Source organism: Podarcis filfolensis, assembly GCF_964270895.1.
Source record: "Podarcis filfolensis genome assembly, chromosome: 7".
Classification (NCBI taxonomy): domain Eukaryota; kingdom Metazoa; phylum Chordata; class Lepidosauria; order Squamata; family Lacertidae; genus Podarcis; species Podarcis filfolensis.
The window spans coordinates 84865868-84891091 of record NC_139603.1 but is presented as its reverse complement, the minus strand read 5'-3'; the positions used below and the strand labels follow the sequence as shown (position 1 = coordinate 84891091).

General features: G+C 42.0%; 1 protein-coding gene across 30 annotated transcripts in view; it reads left to right on the top strand.

Moving 5' to 3' along the window:
- Positions 1–25224, top strand: part of PTK2 (protein tyrosine kinase 2) — a gene marked incomplete at its 3' end in the record, with an annotated part of 202889 nt that overhangs the window by 140604 nt on the left and 37061 nt on the right. For 9 of the 30 annotated variants that reach the window (XM_083621903.1, XM_083621902.1, XM_083621911.1 and 6 more), the window contains 7 exons: positions 9028–9084; positions 11439–11536; positions 13674–13758; positions 16189–16289; positions 18244–18359; positions 20295–20395; positions 22769–22858. In XM_083621903.1, coding sequence (XP_083478029.1) covers positions 9028–9084; positions 11439–11536; positions 13674–13758; positions 16189–16289; positions 18244–18359; positions 20295–20395; positions 22769–22858 — 648 coding nt within the window. Of the gene's footprint in view, positions 1–2165; positions 2250–3552; positions 3571–9027; positions 9085–10333; positions 10355–11438; positions 11537–13673; positions 13759–16188; positions 16290–18243; positions 18360–20294; positions 20396–22768; positions 22859–25224 lie in introns of all 30 variants that reach the window. The other 21 variants (XM_083621918.1, XM_083621889.1, XM_083621919.1 and 18 more) reach the window with 5 other exon arrangements.

The window sequence follows — 25224 nt, the reverse complement described above, 5'->3', positions numbered from 1 at the left end:
GAATAATGAGCAGTGTGACGGTTTCATGGGGAAGTGCATGCACAGAATTGCCCGGGTTTCCACATGATGTTCACCGTTTGGCCTTGAAATGCTATGTGCGTTCACTCAGTGTAATCTGTAAGTCACAGCTTTATAGCATGTGGTATTCAACACATGAAGACGTAAATAAATTAATCACACCACAGAGCAAAATGTCCCTGTCCCTTCCACCCCCTTTTTAGAGTATTTCTACAGTGGAGTTGAGTAGAATGTCTAAATCTGTCACTGAAGCAGTGCAGGTCTACATGCCAAGCATCTAGATGAAAAAATAATAATCAAATACTGGAATTCTGTTTCTGGTTTCTGCCATTTATTCAGAAGCAGCACTTTCCTCCAAATTTACTCATACAGGGAGACAGTGGCACATGTTAATCAAGTTGCTCCCTGCCATTCCCCCATTTCCTTAGCGATGAGTAAAGTGTGTTGAGCTGCTTTGGATAGAGCAGAACCATTATTTGGCTTAGCATCTTCTATTTTAACTTAACATTATATTTATTGTGAAATTACATATGAGAGCAATTGTCCTGAATGGCAGTTTATAAATCTTACAGTAAATAAACCATTGCCTTACTCCTTTAGTGTATTCAAGTTGCTCAGATGCCTTTGTTTTAAGACACTTTGTGCAAACCATATATATTATACAGTCCCACGACTATCCTTTTGCAACAAGAGGAAAGCCCAAAGAATGCATGGTCAACTACCTGGTTTTAAACAGCATAGTTTGGTAATCAGGTCCTGTGTGGCATTGAATGAACTGAAAGAAAAATGCACGTTGCTGTTGGGAATATTAGTATCCCAGAATAGGGAAAAAAATTTTGCATCTTCAGTACCACACAACCCTTAGAAGTGATTTAAGGAGGATAAGCAAATGTTGAGCTGCCATCTGTTTCTGGAGATTACGATTTTTTTTCCTGCTGACCGTGCTTGAAACATGCTCGGTCTGTCTACTTGTGATAGCTAAGAGAGCAAAGCACCCACAGGATTTTTTGATAGCCCACTGCAATTTTTGTACTGTGAGCTGGCGAGGCCCCTGTGATTCTTGGGTGTCTCAATCAGAAAGAGTGATGCTGCTAAACAGAGCGCAGGAGACAGAGCAAAGTATGAAGAACTGGTTCCAAGGCGGGTTGCATGGAGATCAATACAGTTAAACCATATAAGATATTCCACCTCAAAAGGCTTGTGCAAGAAGCCTGTCTTGTCCTGACATCAAAATATAGATAGTGGCAAGGCCAGACATCTCAGAGAGGAAGGCATTCCACCAAGTGGGAGGCCACCACACTGGTGATCATGGAAACGGGGGGTTGGGGGTGGTGGCCCCTGTTCTACGGCATTAGACTTACACTTAAATACACTAGAGCCATTCCTCATACCCTTTCCCAAACATGATTTGTCAGAGTTTAGAAGGAGAAATGGAAACATGTGTCTGACTGGTCTGCTGGACTGCTACTTTTTCAGATGTTTCCTACGCACCTTCTGTTTCTGTAGTATCAGTGTCCAATCCTCCACTTTCGTGGATCCAAAAGAATTTGGCAGATCTCCTTGTGGTACACACCAGCATAAGCTTATGGTTTTTATTATATAAAGGCCAGGGATAAGAAGCTGGAGGTGAAGAAAGACCCCAGGAGCTGAAGTCAGGTCTTACAGAAAGAAGTTTTTGCCTCTTTAGGGCAAAAGAAAATACTCTCACTCCTTATCTTTTACTTAATGATGAGTGAAACATTTGCATTTGTTGTTATTTTGTCTATGTTCATACACACAGTCATGTGAATATCCAGATTTGTTAGTAATTGTCAATTTTGTAATCTATGCCAGTTCATACACCAAAACGACATGTTCTGCTCATTGCTGTAAACAAGAGCTTGCAGATGTTGAGCTTTTAACAGCCCCTGTTTGATAAACCCCTTTTCAAAAAGCAAAGTAGAAGTAAAATATTCATTTCCATAATAATACCCATTGAAAGGAAGGAAAGACATATTTCATGTAGTTGACTATCCCTTGAAAGGATAAAAATGTAACATTTAACTTTTGCATTCTGGTGTTCATTCCTTGCAGATGTGCTGATACGTCAATCTTCGGTTGTGTCCAAATAATTTTTCTTTCTTTTTATTTTCCGCTTCTTGGTAAAGGAGTCAATCACTGTCAACATAAAGCAAAGAAAGCCAGGCACTTTCTCCCTTTCGTCTTCTGTTCCCATGAGTCACCACCTAAGGGTACTACTGCACTGCTCTGCCTTTAGGCTTCCTGACTAACCTGAAAGCTGAACAATACTAACTCTGTTGCAGTTTTGTTCACCTGAGGTTGGAGTAAAATTGTGAAGCAGAGTTCCAAGAATAATTCCGCTGAAATTTTAGAGCGTTTCCCAACACACACATACACACCTTGCAGGAAATATTCTTAACAAGTGTAGATGCTGCCGCCTTTGTACCGATGTGGTACACTATGTAAGCAAAACAATTGGGCAATGCAAGTGAAGAAGCTCTGCAAATCTTTTACTCGGTGGTCCGCTTGGGCCAGCATATTCTTGGACCCCTGGTATAGCATGCAGTTTAATGTCATAGAAATTAGTAGCTATTAAAGTGTATTGAGGTCACTTAGGTTAGTAAGTGATTGTGGTAATGCTTTGCATAGGTCTAAAGGCATGTGCAGACATTGCTACTGTAGGATTCTTACCGTGGGACAGGTATTTGCCTTCATGTTAGCATGCTGGACAGGGGGAGGCTCCAGTATCCTCGAATGCAAGAAATTTGCTCAAGGAAGAGAACCAAAAGCATGGCTGAGAGGGGAAGACTTGCACCAATCTAGGAGTACTTTTAGCCCCGGGCCGGGAGGACGTAGAGTGTGCTCGAGCCCTGGGTGTTGGTCCTTGACAGATGGGGCTTTGGTGGGGAGTTAGAGGTGAAGAGAGGCAAACTTTCACCATGCCTCTAATGAGCAGGTGTTTGCAGCTCATTATCTTTTGAGCTGGTTGGTTAGAAATCTGTTTCTGTAGTTAGTACTAAAATTCTGAACGTGGATTGTATTTAGTAGTTTCAAATTGTGGCATCACATGATTTTGCAAGAACAAATTTGTACAAGCATTACATAATAGTCTAAATTACAGGAGAAAGTTTTCATACGCATCAGGCCGGTTTGCCCCTTGGGCCAACTTATTCCTTTTTATTCTGCTTTCTTGTCCCGTAGCAGATTGATGCCACTGGTAATGAAGCACAGCCGCTTAAGTTTCCTTACCCCAAAAATGCACTTGAAATTTGTACCACCGTGTTGTTTGCTTGCATTTTGTCCTATGCTGTGAGGAATTAGATCACTGGATTCCAGTGTGCTCCTTTAATTTCCTCTTCCTTTATCAGATCTCTTTTGAACTAGGCATGTAAGATGACTGCATATGATTTTGCTATTCTGTTTGACTTTCCTGTGATTTAATACTATATCTTCCCATTTCTTTCCCCTTTTGTCCCTCCCCTTCCCTGCATTTCTCTCTCTCTCTCTCTCTTTGCATGCCACCCGGATCAACAGATGAAATTAGTGGGGACGGTAATATATGGTTATATATCTATACCTATTTCAGTCTGTCTGTCACTAACATGCAGTTTTACAGCCCCTTACGCTGATCTGCTAATGTCATTTAAAAAAATATTCGAAGTAGCCCTAAGGCTGGCTTTTATGTCTTGCTACTCCACAGTGTCGCGCAGAACAAAGTGCTATATAAGTTGTTTGTTTGTCTTTAAACCCTTCAGATGAGGGCTGAAGTTGGCTTTACATTAAATGTGACTGCTGTTCCAAATGATAGTTTTGCATCTACATTCCCTTCCCTTCTCAGAAACAACTTGTGTTTCCTACCTCACGTCTTGACACCACAGTGTCAAGCCTGAAGCTGGAACTGGGGAAGGGATATTACAATAAAATTTATGGAGGACAAGCAGGAAACTAGATGTGCATCTGCTTATCTAGCTTAATTCCAAAAGGAGAATTTCCATTACCCACCCCCCACCCCAAATATACGCGCTGAACTTGAAATACTGAAGCAAGAGCAAAGTGCAGGCTGGACTCTATGTGTGGCTTCTGGAGTGGTGCTGAGAATCTGTTTGGAATGACCAAACAGAAACAAAAGTTCCATTCCCAACCCAAGTTATTAAGAATATCTCAAACAGCAGCCAGTGAAGAGCTGCATTTCTTTACATTAGACGGCTTCTTTAAAACTGGCCCCCTCTGCTGGTGCTAGACCCCACTGCCTTACATCCCAGAGCCACTATTAAGGCTTTGCAATTCCTAGGCCTTCCGAAATGAAGAATTGCTTATATTTGCTATAGCATAATAGCAGTATCAGAGAAAGCTAAACGTTTTTCTTTCCAATGCAAGTAATTTGTCTCCCTGGGGTGAATACGAATTCTCCAGTACGTGAAAGAGAAAAGTAAAATAACCAGGGGGAAATGGAATGGTCTGTTATATTCTCTCTCTCTCTCTCTCTCTCTCACACACACACACACACACACACACAGAGAGAGAGAGAGAGAGAGAGAGAAATTAACATTTACTTTAGATACTATACTATAGCAATCTTAATCATCCTTCAAACGCTGAGCACATCGTTATTTTTAGAGGGTCTGAAGTGTTGGGGCTGCCTTTGCTCTCCATCACGCTAGAACAGCACCTGTGCAAGGAAGGGATCACAATGTCTGGTTTTGGAAACATCCTTTTGATTATGATGCCAGCCAGAAGCAGCCATGTGGCCACATTTGCCAGGGTGGCTTGTAGAGATGTGCTGCTAGAATTGGCTATATCCTTTCCACGCGTGCCTTTCTGCATTGTTTTCTTCTGCACAGAGTGAAGAAAAAGCCCACCCCTAAGACTGTGTAAGAGTAATAAAGTGAAAGCAAAATAATACCATGCATATAAAGCATGCTTTATTTCTCTTTATTGGGAAGGTATGGCCATAGCTTTTAAAATATGCTTTTATATGGGAAATGCTACATGTTCAGGGTTGTGCAATGTTCAGCCATAATCCTATTTGAGGATAGCCACTATGCTATCCTATTGCCACTATGCTAAACCTACTTATTGATGAATAAATCTGCAGTCCTAACCCCACTTACCTGGGAGTAAGCCCCATTGAATTGAACAGGGCATACTACTGAGTAGACACCATGGCAGCTGCAGCTGCTTCTATCTGCACTTTAATTTAGAGACAGCAGCAGCTAATGATTAAGTGCTGGGCTGTGCAAAGCAGGAAACGGCGAAGGTGGATTTTTATTTTATGTATCATGTTAGCATGCTGCCATTCCCCAAGGAACTCAGGGGTTACGTGGGGTTATATTTGTTTATCCTCTCATCAACAATGTAAGGAAGGTTAAGCTGAGATAGAGCCTGGGTTGTAGGCTGCCCAGTGAACTTCATGGCTTGGAAACAATTTTAGCCTGAGTTTCTCAGATCCAGTCATAAGGTTTTAGTCACTACACTACACCGCAAGAACTGAAAGTAAATTGACAAATAGAACAGGAAATCTCTAGCAATTATGCTTTTGAGAGAATCTGGATATAGAGAATCTGGGTGAGCATTTGAATTGTTTACTGAGAGCCAGAGAGGGTTGGGTTTTTTTGGGGGGGGGGGGAGGAGATGATACAGCAAAGTGAAAGGAAGGAAGTGGTAGAACTTGGGAACGGATCAAATGAAGGAGGGGCAGTTTTTACCACTGAGATGTGAGATTTGGTGGAGAGATGCTTTTCAGTATCTCTGAGTATCAGAAAACTGATAGTGGAGGGAGCTTTGAAGAAATGGGAGGACTGAGCATAAAGAAAGGTGTGGTCAAAGGCTGCTACAGGGAGGTAGAACGACAAGGAGTAAGTCACTCAAGGTGGCAGAGGGAGAATGAGTAGATCAAGGAGACGAAATAAATAGTGAATGCACAGAAGTCCAAGATTGAAGGCGAGTTTAAAAAGTTGGAATAATAAGAAGATTGAACTCAAAAGATAGAATGAGATGAAAAGACCTGAAGGGTCTTACATTTTGGTCTCTGGTACAGAGTATACCAGTTTTAAGTGGGAAAAATACATCTAAATCAGTGCCCCCCCAAAAAAAAACCAGTAATGGAGAAAGGGACAAAATCCCACTTTCATGTTTAATGCAGAGATACCAAACTACTTAAATTAATCTGCTCCATTCACAATTGATATTACCACTGTTTTTTTGGGGTGGGGGCGGTATATTCATTCAAAAAGTAATTGGTGAAGAGTTTTCAGAGGAGCACTTAGGCTTGGCCAGGATATGTCACCGGAGTTTGGAGGTTGAGAAGGGAACAGGGTTTGGTGGTCCAGAATTGTTCATCACACAAGTATCAAGGGAAAACATTGGCACTTTCTCACCAGCAAGTTTTTAGAACAGTAGCTTATGTACCCTGTTGTGTTTTTAAACTTTTTATGAAGATGCAATGTTCATAATGAACAGATGAGCAGATGTTTTGGGAATTGTGGTCTAAACATACCGATTTCATAGAGGAGCCTTGGGGTGAGAGTACAGGCTTTCAGATATTTATCCCAGTTAGTGGGCAAGAATGTGTGTCTTCCTCTGCTTCCCACTCCTTTTTAGAGGTCTAGAGATCACTGGCAGGAGTGGAATAGATTTGGTATGATAGGAATCATAGAATTGTAGAGTTGGAATGGACCTTGAGGATCATCTAGTCCAACCCCCTGCAATAGAGAATATGCAGCTGTCCCATTAGTGGATTGACCCTGCAACCTTGGCTTTATCAGCACCACACACTAACCAACTGAGCTATCCATGCCCAAGGCAGATTTATATAAACATACTTGCCACTCTTAGTTCCCAGTGAACTGCTACTGAGTATTGTAAGCATCTGTCTCTCTTGGAAGACAATGGAGGAGTGCACCCTTGGGGTGAAGCAGACTGTTGGAAGCACCTGCTGTGGCTGTAGAGGCTGATATAGGAGAGACATGTTTTGTTGCAGCTGGGGCAGATGAGGGTGTTGGGTTGTGCTACTGCAGATGTACAATGGTGATCCTTCTCTCTGCACTCCTCCCAGTGGTCATTTCTCCTTTGGTCACTGCTATGGATGCATGTCCCGACTGTCTCCAGGCACTGTGATCGTCTGCAAGGGATTCCCACACAGCAGGGTTGGTAGCACAGAGTTGGTCTGGCAACGGGCCTGGTGTTACTCTTATAATTAACATTACTTAGTTCCCAGTGAATTACTTCTGTATACCATATTTTTTGCTCTATAAGACTCACTTTTTGCCTCCTAAAATGTAAGGGGAAATGTGTGTGCATCTTACGGAGCGAATGCAGGCTGCGCAGCTATCACAGAAGCCAGAACAGCAAGCGGGGTTGCTGCTTTCACTGTGCAGCGATCCCTCTTGCTGTTCTGGCTTCTGAGATTCAGAATATTTTTTTTCTTGTTCTCCTCCTCCAAAAACTAGGTGCGTCTTGTGGTCTGGTGCGTTTTATAGAGCGAAAAATACGGTAAATTTTGAATAACCTAGACAAATATAAGCCATCAAATTCATTTGCAGATGGAATTCACAATTGTTATTTATTAAATCTGTATACTGCCCTTCATCTGTAGATCTCAGGGCAGTTCACAAAATAAAAATACAGGATTAAAAATACAAGATACACAGTGCAGATTAAAAACAAAAACAAACCTTCAACCCCCTTCCCTTTCCCCTGTCCCACAAACAATTCAAAATGTAATAGGAAGTTAATCAGCAAGATTTGTTGAAGAGGAATGTTTTCCTCTGGTGCCTAAAGGTATATAATGAAGGTGCCAGCCGAACCTCCGTGAGAAAACTATTCCACAAATGGGGAGCTACTGCAGAAAAGGCCTGTTCTTACGTTGCCATCTTCTAGATCGCTTGTGAAGGAAGCACATTAAGATGATGAAGATGATGATTTCAGGGTCTGTAGGGTCATATGGACATGGATGGCGCTGTGGGTTAAACCACAGAGCCTAGGACTTGCTGATCAGAAGGTCGGCGGTTCGAATCCCCATGACGGGGTGAGCGCCCGTTGCTCGGTCCCTGCTCCTGCCAACCTAGATCAATAGGTACCACTCCGGCGGGAAGGTAAACGGCGTTTCTGTGCGCTGCTCTGGTTCGCCAGAAGTGGCTTAGTCATGCTGGCCACATGACCTGGAAGCTGTACGCTGGCTCCCTCGGCCAATAAAGCGAGATGAGCGCCGCAACCCCAGAGTCGATCACAACTGGACCCTAATGGTCAGGGGTCCCTTTACCTTTACTAGGGTCATATGGAGAGAGGCGGTCCTTGGGATATTATAGTCCTGAGCCTTTTAAGGCTTTTTAGGTCAAAACCAGCACTTCAAAATTGGGCCCAGCCAGTGCAGTCAGGCCAGGCTTGGTGTAATATGCTCAAACTGTCTTGCCCCCATGAGCAACCTGGCCACCTCAGTGGTTTCATGTAGATGTACAATCCATCTTTCTGATGTTTTGTTTTAAGGGAACAGATCGCTCCATAGTGTGCTAGACTGAAACTAAGCATCAGACTCTTGCTGCTAGTGGATCCTGCATCCTCAAATTGTTAATAATACATAAGATATACAAAGTTCTTGCTTGTTTGCACCTCTTAGAAAGGGTCTTGATTTATAGTCATGTCCTACACCATTGGATTATAATGGGCCTTGTAGTTGGAAGTTTCAATTGATGATACAGACAGGACTTAATTCATATTTTGACTAATAGAACTAAATAGGGGAACTGTCTACTATTTAATAAAAGATGCATTCAAATTGTCTCTAATGTCTGAAAAACAAGTCTGTGTGGTGTAATGTAGTAGGCAATGAGATCATCTTCATTTCCATGAATAACTTTGTGCATGGGGAAGCTTTAGTCATGGTGGCCTAAGCAGATTTGTGTGAAGATTGAAAAGGCTACAGGTTTTTGCTTTTTAAATGGGAAAGGGAGCAGTATCCCTACCCCCCAAAATGTCAATCCTCCTACAGACTCTCTGATTCCTTCCTTTCAGAAACGGATGACTATGCAGAGATTATAGATGAAGAAGATACTTATACCATGCCCTCAAGTAAGTAAAATGTTCATTCTGGAGTTTGTCATATTCGTAAACATCAGAACAGCAATCAGCAAGCCGTTTGCAATTCAGCCAGTTCAGATCCATTGGCTTCAGTTTAGTTCAATTGGTTTTAGGTAACTTGTTGGTCAGAAGATCAATACATTTCAAAATTGGATGACTTTAAAAGAGAAATGTGGTGGGCAAGAATATTCTTATAGGATTTACATTCTGTTTTCTTCTTCTTTCTGTGCTTGATTCATGAAACAAAGCTAACAATTAAACACCCTAGTAGAAATTGGGGGGGGGGGGTATCCATCAGGTTAGAAAATGAAGAACTGTAGACACCAAGTAAACCATTAAAATTTAAAATGCATGAGGAAAAACTTTGTGTGGTATATCTGTTGTTAGCTTGTACCATTTCAGGGGAGCGCTCAAAAGAGTTGAATGATTTCTCCACATTGGACGTACGCAACTAGCATACCACTGAGGAAGTTTTCCTGGCAGACCCTGTTTATATGTTTAAGGAGTATTTGGGGGAGCAGTCAATCGCTTGAATCCCGCCTGCAGTCTGAAATACAGCCCAGTGACAAACAGCATGGCATTAATGGGGCTTCGGCTTGGCTGCTTTAGTGCTGAATTCAGTCTTGGATATTGTGGCATTGGTTGACTTCAGAACTTGCCTAGACAAGCCAGGTCCATGGGTGCTTCTTCCTCTTCCCTCTTTCTTTTTTTCCTTTTGTGAGACCAGATGCGTGCTAGCACCTGGAAATATCAGTTTGTAAGTGCAAGTTTTCAGCCTCCTCCCAAAGGAGGGGAAATGTCTGTGTGGATCTGCTGAACTTGGATCTTTGTAGGCCACCCTGGAAGGAAGAGTGGACATGAATGTAATAAATAAAAACCCCTTGCAGGGTTGGGTGGGGGGCTGGCTGGATGCTTCTATTGTTTTTGACCATAGTAACGAGAGTGGGTAGATCTCAGAAGTGACCACTGCATATTCGGAAGCCCTGTCCTAAAACATGTTGCACTTTGCAAATAAAGGCTTGGAACAGGGATTACCAATGACATCTTTGCCTCTCTTGGGTCATGAAGATGGTGGCAAAAAGAAACTAAGATTTTATATTTGTGGGGCTCACACTAAATTAATATACAAAGTCTCTGTGTCTGTGGGTTTTAAATACTAGAAGTATTTTCCAAATGTTTTATGAATTTGAAGAAGCTATTTCTAAGGAAGTGTTTGATTTTTCTCTTAATTGCACTGCAGAAAGCTATGGAATAGATGAAGGTAACAGGAGATCCTTTAATAATCTCTGTGCTTGCAACTTTGGAATGATGTGATGGTGTCTTTTTTTAAAAAACTTGACTTTATTAATATAAAATATTAATTAGCTTGATTGTGAGAATTTAGCCAATATATCTGATAGCTTTGGGATTTTAAAGAGGACAATGCATTAGTCAATTAAAAAATGTGTAGGACATATTAAGCCCATTTTTATCATGTGAGCTGTCCTCACTTAATGTTACAAATACTGTAAATGAAGTGTTATAGAATAAGACCTAAAGTACTTGTTAGTTGCTTTGGAGGTAGCTGGCAGTGGAAATGAGAAATAAAGCATGTTTCCAAGTAAATAAATAAATTGATTGGAGATACATTGCTTCATGCTCTAGGAAACCACTGGTTTTCTTAGGAATATGCAGTAAACTATAGAAAAAAGTAATAAATAATGCACAATCTCATTATGTCAATTTTGCATCAAATATCACCAGAATATAGGTGTTGATTTTGATTTTGTAAATATCTGGTTCTTTTTACTATCTCCTTCCTTGCACCTCTTTAAAAATACTCCAGGCTGATTTGGTGTTTAACAGTGCAATCCTGTGAATGTTTACTTGGAAGTAGGTCTCACTTGGTTCAGTGGAACTTACTCTCAGGTAATTGTGCAAAGGATTCCAGCTTTAGGCACCCAAAAGACAATATAGCAGAGAACTCTTAAACATACTGTTTATGGAGGCTAACCCATATAATCTAGGCTACTTGCATTTCTTTCCATGTGGTCTTGTAGGTCATAATCCAATTAAGATGTTTTAATTATATTTATTGCATTAATAATAACTAAACACATTGGAACTAATTCAGTACGTCTGGATTTCACAGCATTCTTTTCAGGGTTTTCATTCGAACAGTTGTTTAAGAGGATTCTGCTGTGCAGACCGTATTTTTATAGATTGCGTGCAGCAAATTCTAATCTGTTTTTCAAATGCCAATCATTTGTGCGGCTTACTTTTGAATTTTTTGGCATCTTGTGGATTATTTCAGCTGAAAGCTTTTCATCAGTAGATTGACATTTAAATGGATTCTGTTTCAATAGCCAGGGATTATGAGATTCAGAGAGAACGGATTGAACTGGGACGCTGCATTGGTGAAGGGCAGTTTGGAGACGTTCATCAAGGAGTTTACGTGACCCCAGTAGGTATCCTTAATGTTTTCATACTTTTTCATCAAGTGTATTCTCTTTCTTGTAATTATACGTTCTGTGAAAACTCTGTGTTTCATATACATTTGGTGGATAAACATTTATTATTTTATCCAGTAAGAGTAGTGAAAGCATCATAGAATTATAGCTGTCAACCGTCCCTTATTTGGCGGGAAAGTCCCTTATCCCAGCGCTGTGTCCCGCTGCTGTCCCTTATTGATGATGTCCCTTAAATTTCCCGGGTTTCAAAGGAAGCAGCTCCTCTCCCTCCCTGCCTACCGGCCAGGGAGGAGGGAGGCTCCAACTGTGTTGCTTAGCTGCATTGCTCACCCAATAAGGAGTCTAAGAACGACTGGGGGGGTGGAGCTTGCATGCCCTGTGCCAATCAAATCGGCTGCATTGCCTGGGGACTCGCCTTTGCTCAGCGCTTCCCAGTGGAGAGGTGACGTGGTTTTCCTTGCTGCATCCCCTTTGCCGGGTTGCTGCGCTGTGGGAATCACCGCTTGAGGCTTCATTTGGCTGCTGGCTGGGCTTTCTGCCTTTGGCTCAGAGGGACTCAGAAGTTGAACATACCAGTGCCCTGAAAATCCCTTATTTTGGCTGCTGGTCCCTTATTTTCAAATCTGTAAGTTGACAGCTATGCATAGAACTGTAGAGATGGAAATGACCCCCTGCAATGCAGGAATATATTATAGCTGTCCCATATGGGGATTGAACCCTCAAACTTGGTGTTATCAGCACCACGCTCTAACCAAGAATTACAAAAGAGATCCACCACCTTTGTCTGGAGCCAACCTCTGACCTGGGAAGTGAAATATCATTCTGTCTTACTGCTTCACATGGCTTGTCAGGAATAGAATTCTTTAGTTTGGGCTTTCTGATTATTTGTGGAGCCTTCGTTATTACTTGAAGGGCATGACATGTGCCTTCATTCCTATTCATGAACTTTTATTTGAAGAAGCTAGAAGTCTATGGTGCCTTGTAAGTCAAAGGGTACAGGGCAGGACAGTAGTTCTTCAACACCACATTTTGGGATCTACCCGGGGGGAGGGGAGAGAGAGAGAATTTTACCCAATGTGGCTAAATGTTGCTCATGTTAATCTGTCCAAGCCTCCATGTTTGTACCTGTGTCTTCAGATAAATTAGAAGCAGCCCTTATAATTCGTTGTCCATCAAAATACAGTGGTACCTCTGGTTAGATACGCTTCAGGTTACAGACGCTTCAGGTTACAGACTCCGCTAACCCAGAAATAGTACTTCAGGTTAAGAACTTTACTTCAGGATGAGAACAGAAATCGTGCTCCGGCAGCGCAGCGTTAGCGGGAGGCCCCATTATCTGAAGTGGTGCTTCAGCTTAAGAACAGTTTCAGGTTAAGAACGGACCTCTGGAATGAATTAAGTACTTAACCCGAGGTACCACTGTACTTGTTTGATATCATACACAGCCTACTGTTACTGCTGCACATTTCATACAGAATTTGAGGTGATTTGTATACAGGTTCCATTCTCTCCCCCCCCCCCCCCCGCCCAATATACAAAATCACATAAAATGGGGAGCACCCTAGAGAGTCCTTCTGGCCTGGGAAGGATTTCTTTGCAAGGTGGCAGTTATAAATAGATATTTGGGTTTAAAGTCTGTGTGCTTACATGCTTGCGTGGGTGCAGACACAGAGACACACACATATACACTCTGTGACATGGGGAGTTTTTCATCACTCACTTACAAGTTGTGTCAGTTTGATTTCTCATTTTCTTAAGTTGTCTCAAGTTTGGACAAAGGTGGAGGAATCACCCAGAAATGTAACAGTGGATGCTAGTCTGCCTCCAAAATGACTCACAAGCTCTGTGTTTTTCAAAACTATTACAGAGTGAGAGAATGCTTAGCAATGTTTTGTTGCAAATATGTTTTAAAAAACATTTAAGATGTGTTCTATGCAACATTGTTAGAAACAACATTGCCAATGTATATGAATTAATTGAATGAAAATATACACTTGTAACTTACCATGATTTTTTGCCAAAAAACCCAAAACAAAACCCTCTTTCATAGTCATTGGTTATAGTTCCAAAGAAACAAATATTCACAGGAGGTGACCATCATTTTTACAATGTGGTTTTTCTGTCTTGCAGGAAAACCCTGCCATGGCGGTTGCAATCAAAACGTGTAAAAACTGCACCTCAGACAGTGTGCGAGAGAAATTCTTACAAGAAGCCTGTAAGTTGTAAAATCACTTCCTCTTTACATTTCAGTAAGCCAAGGTGGGGAACGTGCATCATATGGCCACAAAATTTAAGATGCTCTTAGAATTCTGAGGTCCCTGCTTTTATTCAGTTATCTGTTTTTGAGAGCAAGTTTTCTAGCCTTCATTCTTCGTTATGTTGAAAACATAGCAGCATTAAATGATGAATTTTCAGAGTCAGAGGCATGTAAATAATGGCCCAAATTCATCAAGAAAGCTGTAAGCTGACTTACCTTTTAGTTTCAGGATGGTTTGTGTACTTGATGCTCAGAGTAATAAGTATTTTATATTTTTACCATATCACCAATTTTATAGCACTTGTGAAGTGCCGTGTTTTATGTTTTTTGTGCTTGCAACATCTCTGGTAGGTCATTGCAGCACACATTTTATTAACAGGGGAACAGAACCTGTGGCCAGCTAGAAAGTGAACTTTATCACCACAATTTCATGTAGCTTGTATATTATGAGGCAGACCAATTCTGGTTCATGCTGCTGACAAGTTGAACCATTTGCGGCATGTTGAAGTTGTTACCCCAGCCTTTTCTGGGTTCCAAGCCAATGTCTGTGTTTTTAATAAAGCAATGCCTCAATTTTGAAAATAAATGTGGGAGCAACTAAAGAGGCAATGTGGCCATATGCATTCAGATTTTCCAGAAGGGGGCCTTGGCTTCTTTACAGTTTATAATGTAGTATAATGAGAGGGCAGCAAATAACACCAATATGCCTCAAAGTAGCTTCCATTACCTAAAGCTACTTTTTCCACACTTTAAGCATAACCAAAGTTTGGCTCATGCTCAGGGGTTGCATAGATGTATAAGTTTTGTTTCTTAGAAAAAAAACTTAGCGTATTCATTATTTTGAGCTTTACGTTCTTTAACAGATTTGTGCAATTACTCTGTGCTGTTGCCATCAACTCTACATTAACTTGAAGTAGGGTTTTACTTACTGTATGCAGATATGTGCATATACAGATTGTTTTTAAGGCCACATATTTGAATTACTCTGATACCAATGTACACATAAAACCCTGAATTGCATATCAAGCCAAATGGACGGCTAGCACAGCTTGAGAAGCCGGGTTTTACTTTTTTATTTTCTAGCTGAATCTGCGGATACCAGAAATCAGGATTCTGCTGATATTAGAAATGACTCAAGTACTTTCTCATACTTTCCATCTGCGTGTAGAAAACACACACCTCAGTTTGCTCATTTGAGAAAGGCCATGGAGTTCCACACCTGGTTGTCTTGAATTTTCAGTTCTCTCCTGCTTTCCCTCCCCCTAACTAACTTGGAATTAGATGCTGAATTTGGGGAAAGCTTTGCTTAAAATGAAACTGGAGGCACCTTGGATTGGGCCCAAAAATGAACTGGCAGCCAGTACAGCTGTTTTAAAACAGGGGTTATGTGAGATCTGGAAGGAACCACAACCAGCAATCTAGTTGTAAAGAAATTGCAGTGTTTGACGCCAATGGTCCTTGTCAGGAATAACACTGTTCTCCTCACCCCCGCATAATCTAGCAACTCTTCAAAACCTAGACATATAGAAGGTGTGGATTTGATTCATAAATCTAGGATTTCAATAAACAGTTTAATCAGAGGAATAAGACATATAATTTGTAACTGCGGGAAAAGCATGAGCAACCAATATAAAACTGCTATGTTTAATAAATGTTTTAGGAATGTTTCTCTGCCCGTTCTGAGATAAAAGGCTGGTGTTCCAGGTTCAGCTATAGAATGCTGTCTCTTCCACAGCATGAATAAATAGATGCATATTTTAGCAAGTGTGAGGTGTTGCTGTTTTTCTGATGAGACTGATAATAGAGCAATTATGCTCAAAATAAATAAGATCTGATAAACACCAAAGCACCAAATGAGATTTTCTTGTGGACTCCATACACATGTCAGTGCTAAATTGTATCACCACAGTAATAACATTATGAATCAATCCTAACTAGTTAACTATTCTTCCTCCTCCCTTTATGAAGGATAAATAGCTGAATTATTCATAAACATTGTGACTAGATAAGAAATGCTAAGGTGTCTTACAAAGAAGAAGAAGAAGCTGGGCTTCAGTATTACTCTACTTATTTTACCACAATGCCTGGTACTAATTTTCTAGAGGGTCTCAACCCAAACAGATTTTGTTGAGTTGGAGTACCTGGTTTAGTCCTATTGAAAGACACTGCTGACTTACAGTGGAAATATCAGTGGTGCTAAATTGCCACCTGTGATGTGCATTCATGTTCAATCTGTATTACATGAAGTGCTTCTGACGCTTCCGATTTCTTAGTCCAGAGTTTGTAACTTGAGTTCTTGTTCCCAGAAGTGTCATTGGCTCACCACCCTATCCTCTTTGAGATCACAGTGTGATTCTTAACAGCAAAGCTTACTTTTCTCCATTCTAGTAACAATGCGTCAGTTTGATCATCCTCACATCGTCAAGTTGATCGGCGTTATCACAGAAAACCCCGTCTGGATCATAATGGAGCTCTGTACGTTAGGAGAGGTAGGAAAAGTTCAGAAGCTTGTGTATGCCTAAGTCTTGCAGATGTTTTATAAAGAGATTTGGGAGGACTGCTTGTTTTGCCAGCCATGTAGTTGCTGCTTGAATATTGCACTCCAAGACACTCATCAAAACTCTGCAGCTGCACAGTTTGGGGTTCAATTCAACCCTGGAGTAATCAGGCCTAGCTGTGCTGGTGATGGGAGATTTGCACCTGTTTACCCCGGTGCTGTTTGACTCATAGTCCTCAAAGGGGTTCTTTGTAGTTAAGCAGAGAGTGGAACTGATAATAAATTAAAACTTTCATGCATGCTGTGCACAAGATGTGTATTAAGGGGTAACAAGTAAAACCATATTACCCTTGAGAGAGAGCTATTCCTAATAGATTTGCTTGAACCAGGTTATACAGTGGAATTGAGAATTGAACTAGGGTAGCTGTTATGTGTAACAGATTACACAGCTCAGTTCCCTTCTAATGCTTTAGCATTATTGTTTGAAATTCTATTATTATCCCCTTAATGCTGTTCCCAACAGCTGCCGGCAACCTGTTTTCGTCTTCCTTCTTTTCCCCAGAAATGCTTTGATTCATATTACTTGTTAAAAAAATACTGAAGTGATTGCTGTATTTGCCACTTCCTTCCACCTGACAAATTAATATTGTAAAGTGGAGGAGTGGGGGTTTCAATTCAGCGCTGTCAGCCAAATGCCACCAGTTTGGCTATATTGTGGGCTGTAGCCCAGTCCAGTGCTTTTGCTGCAGAATTGGGTGGACAGGGCTCATATCTGCCTTATGACCTCTTGGTCTCTTTTCACATCTTCTGCTAAGTGGTGTTTGGGCATGGGCATGTTCGGGAATGATGGGAGTTGTAGTCCAGCGACATCTAGAGAGCCACAGGCTTCCACCCCGCTCTAAAGAGTCAAGCAAAGACCAGGCAGTAAACAAGAAATAAGAGTCTCAGTGGGTGAAAGTGATCATCAGGCCCCATCATCCCAGGGTGAGGCATGAAGGAAGTAGTGCAGCAACATTCTTAAGACCCAGGGAGTCTTAAGGTGAGGTAGGGATCACAGCAGAGGGCTGCTGGTTGCCGTGTATCTATGGGAATGGGGCTCAGGCAGAGCTCAACAAACCCACAAGAACAAGTAGGAAGAAGCCTGTGGGAGCATTCTGATGGACATTGTGGGAAAAGGGAGCAAGGCCTGTTATATGACTTTTTTTCAAGGGTTTCCAAATGCCTTTGGCAGGATAAATGCCCAACAGTATTGTAGCCCAAATGTGGCCAATGAGGGGGAAATACCGGCATGAACGGGGAGACTCCCAAGTTTTGCAGAGGTAAAAGAACTGGTGGGGGGGAGACTAAGGCTCACCCCCCAAAAAAGAAAAATTAAGGCTGGGTATACTTAGTAGTCAGGGACGCGGGTGGCGTTGTGGGTTAAACCACAGAGCCTAGGACTTGCCAATCAGAAGGTCGGCGGTTCGAATCCCCGCAATGGGGTGAGCTCCCATTGCTTGGTCCCTGCTCCTGCCAACCTAGCAGTTCGAAAGCACGTCAAAGTACAAGTAGATAAATAGGTACTACTCCAGCAGGAAGATAAACGGCGTTTCCGTGCGCTGCTCTGATTCGCCAGAAGCGGCTTAGTCATGCTGGCCACATGACCCGGAAGCTGTACGCCGGCTCCCTTGGCCAATAAAGCGAGATGAGCGCCGCAACCCCAGAGTCGGCCACGACTGGACCTAATGGTCATGGGTCCCTTTAACTTTACCTTTATACCTATTATAGTCACTGAACTGCTGGTTTCTGTTCTGGAGCTTGGGAGACAGAAAATGGGGTTGTGTTGAATATTTTGGAACAATAAATAAAAGCACCCCGGACAGCAACATTTTGTCACAGACCCCACTTGTTCATTCAGCTATGTTTTTATTTTGCCTGAACTTTCTCTCTCTCTTTCATCCATAAAGCTGCGGTCGTTTTTGCAAGTAAGAAAATACAACTTGGATCTGGCATCTTTGATATTGTATGCTTATCAGCTTAGCACAGCACTTGCCTACTTAGAGAGCAAACGATTTGTACATAGGTAAGACATCTTCAACCTGCAAAATTTTAGTTTCAGACCCCCAAATGCATACGTATGTTTGTCTTCTTTAGCAGCCAGACTGTTTGGCTATACTGCTTAAAGATAGGAGAAATGTTTTGTTATCTAGAACTGCATCTTCACATTGGCTTCTGGGGTAGCCCTGCGAAGCCTCCTCAGGGCAGCGGGATGAAGGCTCCCCGTGCCAGAAGCCCTAAGCCAGAAGCTAGAACAGCAAGAGGGAGCGCTGCGCAGCGATCCCACTTGCTGTTCTGGCTTCTGGGATAGCCACGCAGCCTGCATTCGCTCCATAAGACGCACACACATTTCCCCTTACCTTTTAGGAGGGAAAAAGTGTGTCTTATAGAGCGAAAAATACGGTAATTTATTAGAACTTAATTTACTGCGTGAATAAAAATACTCCCAAGTTAGAATAAAACTTTGAAGTTCCAAAATTCATTTGCTTGTTCCCTCTGTTCCCCTGTTGGGGATGCAGCTGCACTCAAGAGACTTAGTGAAGAGTGACACCTGCTGGACTGCCGCTTTTTAGTATTTAAAAAAAATATTTGCAGCAAGTGAGTCTGCCAAGACATCTTCTGGTGATTTGCAAATGCAATTTTGAAAGCCTTTCAAAATGTGAGAGCTCATTGGCAGTGTTCTTAAGAGCAGGAAGAACTATACTCATGCTGTTTTCTGCTGCAATTAAACTGAAAACCAGTAGAAACAACCCCTCAGATTTCTAAGTAATAAGAGTGAATAAAATGTTGCATTAAATATGGATGACAGAAACATCTGGATGGCACTTGGTTGGCAAAGGCTACTTTAGTTTGTTCAAATTTCTCCATGCACTCCATCTTGTAATCCTCACAAAATCCCAGTTAGACCTGAGATTAAGGCCACCTTCTGGGTTTATGCTGGAGCTGGGATTGAAACTCGGGATTTCATGGACAATAATTTGGGAAACAGAAAGTGTAAGCTCCCCACTGTAGTGTTAAAATGCATTTTGCACTTCCTCTTTGATGTGAAATGCAAGCTTTTTTCACCATGAGGAGAAATGGGAGAGTTCTGATTTATATGGTATGAGCAACAGAAATTTGGAAACTCTTGTACTTCCCAGTTGTTGTGATTCTCCAAGCACCTGCTATCACTCAGAGGCACATGAGTGGATTGGTACTTTACTAGCTTAAAGAATGGGCTATAATTGCTCTTCATGTTGAAGAAATTGTGTGTACGGTAGAGGCAAGCGTCTGAAACTAATGAAGATTTTGTAATTCAACTTCACATGGATAGGGCAAGATCAGCAGAGAGGCGCCCTAGATTTGAAGGTGTTGCACACACTTAACATAAAGAAGGTCTCAATTCAGTGATTTACACTGAATTTTTGGTAACAGGGCAAAGTCTGACTTCTGCAGATGGTTATCTTAGAGGAACATCGATTTGGCCTGGGCATAAGGTAGTTTCTTGCATACTCACATTGTTTTCTCTGTAGATCCTAAACAGACTTTCATATACTATTTTGTGTGTGCACAGAGTGTGGACAGAGTGGTAGGCTAGTGCTGCTCACCTGACCTCCAGTCTGTTGTGTCACTGCTGCTTACCAGGGGGTAGAAGGGTTGGCATGGTGCAAACACACTGGCAAGAGCACCAGATTGACTCCACCAGTGTGTTTGAACCACAGTGCCCTCTCCCCTCCCCTCCCTTTTTGCCTAAGTTGCAGCAGTGTGACCTACTGGAGGTCAGGTGAACAGGAGCAGCCCTCCATGCTGTCCGATACTGGTATTGCACTTGTCATTTCTACCAGGAGAGATAACTTGGGTTAGTAAGGGAGAATGATGCTAGATTTCAGTGTGATGAAATGCACAGAATATTGCTAATAGTCAAAACTTTTGATGCCTTAAATTTATGTGAAAAGGAAATAACTGTTGTGTCCTCTGGCAGGGATATTGCTGCTAGAAATGTGCTTGTGTCCTCCACGGACTGTGTGAAATTAGGTGACTTCGGTTTGTCCCGGTATATGGAAGATAGTACGTATTATAAAGGTAAGAAAGGGGAATGTTCAGCAAGGCATGGTTTCTAAAATGTACTCAACGTCATTGTATTTACTAAGTCAGTTGATTTTAAGATGGTACATGTGACATACCGTATTTTTCCCTCTATAACACGCAGATTTTTTCTCCTAAAAAGGAAGGGGAAATGTGTGTGCGTGTTATTGAGCGAATGTGTGGTCCCTGGAGCCGAAAAATCAGGCAAAAATCAAATCGCGCTTCACGGAGAAGGGAAATCTGAAAAGAGGAAGTGGCTGCTTTCCTGCATTCTGCCTCAGGGTCTTACTGCCCACTCTCCTCTGTTTCCTTGCTGTGTTTGCTGAAACGGAACAAAGAGCAGGGAAAGCCCCTCCCCTCCAGGCAAGCAGAGAGGAAAGCAGACTGTGTTCCTTCTATTTCCTCTCTGTGCTCCGGTGCTGCTGGGGGAGAGGGAGAGAGAGAGAGGGTGGGAGGGAGGGAGGGAGGGAGGGAGAGAGAGAGAGAGAAAGAAAGAAAGAAATGGCTGGGGTGGGGGGAAACGTTTGCCTTTCTTTTCTCCCTCCCGTTAAATCCCTCTCCTGCATTCTTAGCCAGCTGCTTCTCTGCACACCACCTCATGTCCCTTCTTTGTTTTTCCTTCGCTCTCCATTTAAAATGTGGTTACAAAGCATGGATCCTCAGGATCTTTGCATTGGGTCACCCCAAATTCACCATCAGATCACATAGCATGTCCATGGCTACAGCCTGCACCAAAAAAACCACGCACCCACTGTTGCCTGGGGCTGCAATGGTGCAAAAATGTGGTTACAAAGCATGGATCCACAGGGATCCTCAGGATCTTTGCATTCGGTCACCCCAAATTCACCATCAGATCACATAGCATGTCCATGGCTACAGCCTGCACCAGAAAAATCACGCACCCACTGTTGCCTGGGGCTGCAATGGTGCAAAAACGTGGTTACAAAGCATGGATCCACAGGGATCCTCAGGATCTTTGCATTCGGTCACCCCAAATTCACCATCAGATCACATAGCATGTCCATGGCTACAGCCTGCACCAGAAAAATCACGCACCCACTGTTGCCTGGGGCTGCAATGGTGCAAAAATGTGGTTACAAAGCATGGATCCACAGGGATCCTCAGGATCTTTGCATTCGGTCACCCCAAATTCACCATCAGATCACATAGCATGTCCATGGCTACAGCCTGCACCAGAAAAATCACGCACCCACTGTTGCCTGGGGCTGCAATGGTGCAAAAATGTGGTTACAAAGCATGGATCCACAGGGATCCTCAGGATCTTTGCATTCGGTCACCCCAAATTCACCATCAGATCACATAGCATGTCCATGGCTACAGCCTGCACCAGAAAAATCACGCACCCACTGTTGCCTGGGGCTGCAATGGTGCAAAAACGTGGTTACAAAGCATGGATCCACAGGAATTCTCAGGATTTTTGCATTGGGTCACCCCAAATTCACCATCAGATCACATGTCTGTGGCCACAGCATGAAGCACAAAAATGATACATCCACTGTTTCATTCAGAATGTTTTTTCCCTTGTTTTCCTCCTCTAAAAACGATGTGCGTGTTATGGTCAGGTGCGTGTTATAGAGCGAAAAATACGGTAATACAGAACCACAGTATAATGGCAAGTAAAATCAAACCCATCCCAGTTTAAAAAATAAACCAATGTTGTATAAATACATTTGGAAGAAGCCAGGAAAATGTTATTTCTGCAAATTATTCTGCTTTGCAGCTTTCTTAAATAAGTAACCAGATTTTATCTGCCCAATGACATTCAGCACCTGTCGGTTTAAAATATCACACTTTCCTTAGAATTGCACACCTGATTTATTTTAATGGAGAGTTAGGAAGCCAAGCTGCATGCATTCTGCCCTCTTGCCCTCTGTGGTGTATGTGGAACAACAATCCAGATTCTGGGCCAGCCTAGTGAAAAACAAGGCCTGTAAACTTGGAAGAAGTCAGAGTGCATGTGAGTACCAAAGAGATCAGATGGCAGAAAAGCCTGTCGCAAGGCAGTGGCTTAGCAAGACAGGGCAGAGGAGTGCAGCAGGAGATGAGTAAACGGCAACCAAAGGGGCATCATAATCAACAATGCAAGTGGCTCAGTGCAGCTTGACGGTAGCATTAGGTTTTTAGTCTCTGCTGTTACTTCTACTCCTTTCATGAAAGTACAACTGTGAGGCACCTTCCTTGGTCTTCGCTTTTGTAATTGACGCTACACTCTGAGAAGCACAGCACAAAAGGATCTTTACAAATGGCCAGGAGAAAGAACACTGTGTATACTATTGAAGATAATCAGCTGAATATACTTTAGCATTAGCAGTTAACGGGTCTTCAGTAGTCGTGATTTATACCTTCCAGCTTCCAAAGGAAAATTGCCTATCAAGTGGATGGCACCAGAGTCCATCAACTTCCGACGTTTTACCTCAGCCAGTGACGTCTGGATGTTTGGTAAGTGATGATGAGCTTCATTTATAGGGTTGTTTTTTTATGTGAACCACTTACAGGCTTTCATTTCCCATATATTTCACACTGACAAGTTCCCTCCATCCTTGTGGAAGGATATTAAAGGATTTATGGGGTGCAATGTACCTCTGGATTTTGCACACAGACCTACATACATTGCATCATTCTGCTGCGTCCATGTCAGTGAGGCTGGGCAACCTAATGACAGGGTGGAAGGCGAATTTTGCTTTTACTGTGGCGTGTGATTTACTTTTCCCATAGGAAGAAATGATGAGCATTTGCTTATATGGGAGCAGGGATAGCATTGCCATTTGGGCTTCATGGTGGCCCAGTAACTGAGAGTCAGTAAATTGGTTGCCTTGGGACATGCCTTTTCTCTGGACAAGGTCTCTCCCTCCTGAAAGGTTTAGAATTGTAGTCTGGAGGTGCTGTTGGATCAACAGTTTCTCCTGGATTCCATATTGGTAGCTGTAGGCTGGAGTGCCTTTCACCTGCTTTGGCTGAAAAGCCAGATACCTGGTATAGCGCTGCCATTGTTAGACATGCTTTGGTAGCTTTCATATTAAACTTTAGTAACACACACTATGTGATGAAGTTGCTTTGTTAAATGACTCAGAAGCTTTAGCTAGTGCCGGATGTGGTGTTCTGCCTTGCATATGTTGTTTATCTTGAAGTAGCTGCTGTAGAGTAGCTCCTGATACTCTGCAACTCTCTCCCAAGAGGAATTTATTCTTCCTTTTCTGTCTTTACAGAGATGGGTGAAGACAGGTTTTTCAGGCAGCTTTTGGTGTTTGATTCTCCTCCTTGTGGTGGTTCTGCTGGTGTTCATTGATGTTGTTGTTTTACTTTACTTTGTAAGCTGCTGTAACGTTTTATGAGTAGCAAAACAGCATAAAAATGGCAATACTGATTAGTAGAACTCCACCCCCTCATCTACAAAGCCTGATCCTTGGTTATCTTGCCCATGCTAAATTGTGATGCAATATCAGTGGTTCTTGCTGTAGGTGTGTGCGTATGTGTGCACATACGTATATACACAAACATTCATTCATTCACAAACTCTCATTTATACTGTATAGACAAACAAAGGTGTGAATACAGCTAGGCTCTGGAAGTTCTTAAATTCTTCTGTATTTATTTCTGTACTTGGCAAGAGGCAGGAGAGGCTTCATCCCTTGTAATAAGCTGAGCATATGCCAAAAGGGGTGGGTTGATATCAGCCTCACTGTGCTTAGTAAAAGCATGGTGCAACAAAAACAAGCTCATTTCTTTGTACTTTTTGGTTCATAATTATTTTTATATTTCAGTTGGAGCATTCTTTCTTCAGTAGTTTATTTTTTAATTGGTCACAGGAAAGGCATTGTGGGTAGAAAGCCCCAGCTATTAACAGCTCCTAAGGCAATTTTTGTTGGATTACCCATGTTAAGCATAGTTTCGATTGAAACTACTTTGTCTCTTGGTTCAGCTTTTTTTCTTTGTTGAAACTTAACCTCAGACTGCAATGCTGTCAAGAACCGTCCACAAGTAAGAACAAGCCTGTGGGAAATGTGGAAAACAAGGATTGCTTATTCTTTATCATTGTGACTAGGATGGTGAAGTTTAATAGCCTGATTGATTAACCAAAAATTTAGTTGAATGAGTGGTTAAGGCCAGTTTGAGTAAGTGAGGCTAAAAGTGTAGAGCACACTTCTTTTTTAAGGCAGCTTTCGGTTTGTGATAAGTTAATAAGAAAGGGAATTATTAAACATGGCCTTTTAGTGTAGTAATGAGTATGTTTCTTAAAGAAAGGTACCATTTCACACTTCTTCAGCACTTGGGGGGGGATCCATTTTGAGGCTTTGTTAATATAGATTAAGTTGAGCTTTTTATGCCAATGAAATATGTCAATCAATTTACTTCCTTCGTTATTATAGTGTTGTGTTTTTTTTAAGTTCAACTTTTCTTCTAATAAAGCAGGAACTTCTGGCCAGACTTGACCCACCAGACGTTCCCATTTGACCTGCCAGGCCATTTTGGCAAGCCATGTCCACCTGTCCAAATCTTATATGTACTTTCCCACAGTACCCTCATCTTGTCTAGATTAAGCCCAGACAATATGGTTGAAAAAACATAGCTTGTTGGGTTTAGATTGGGAAAGTAGATACCTTTTGCACCTTGGTATCCCAGCAACTGTAACCCTGTCTATTCCGAGAATAGGTTTTATCCTAGATGTGTCTGTGTCCTCCAAAAATGGGAGTGCACACATAAGTAAGAATTTCCCTTTTTACAGTTAATCTAGTATATCTTTCCTTTATGTGGTTGGAGCATAAATTCCATGGTGAATATTCATGGTTCAGAACAACAGATAGGTA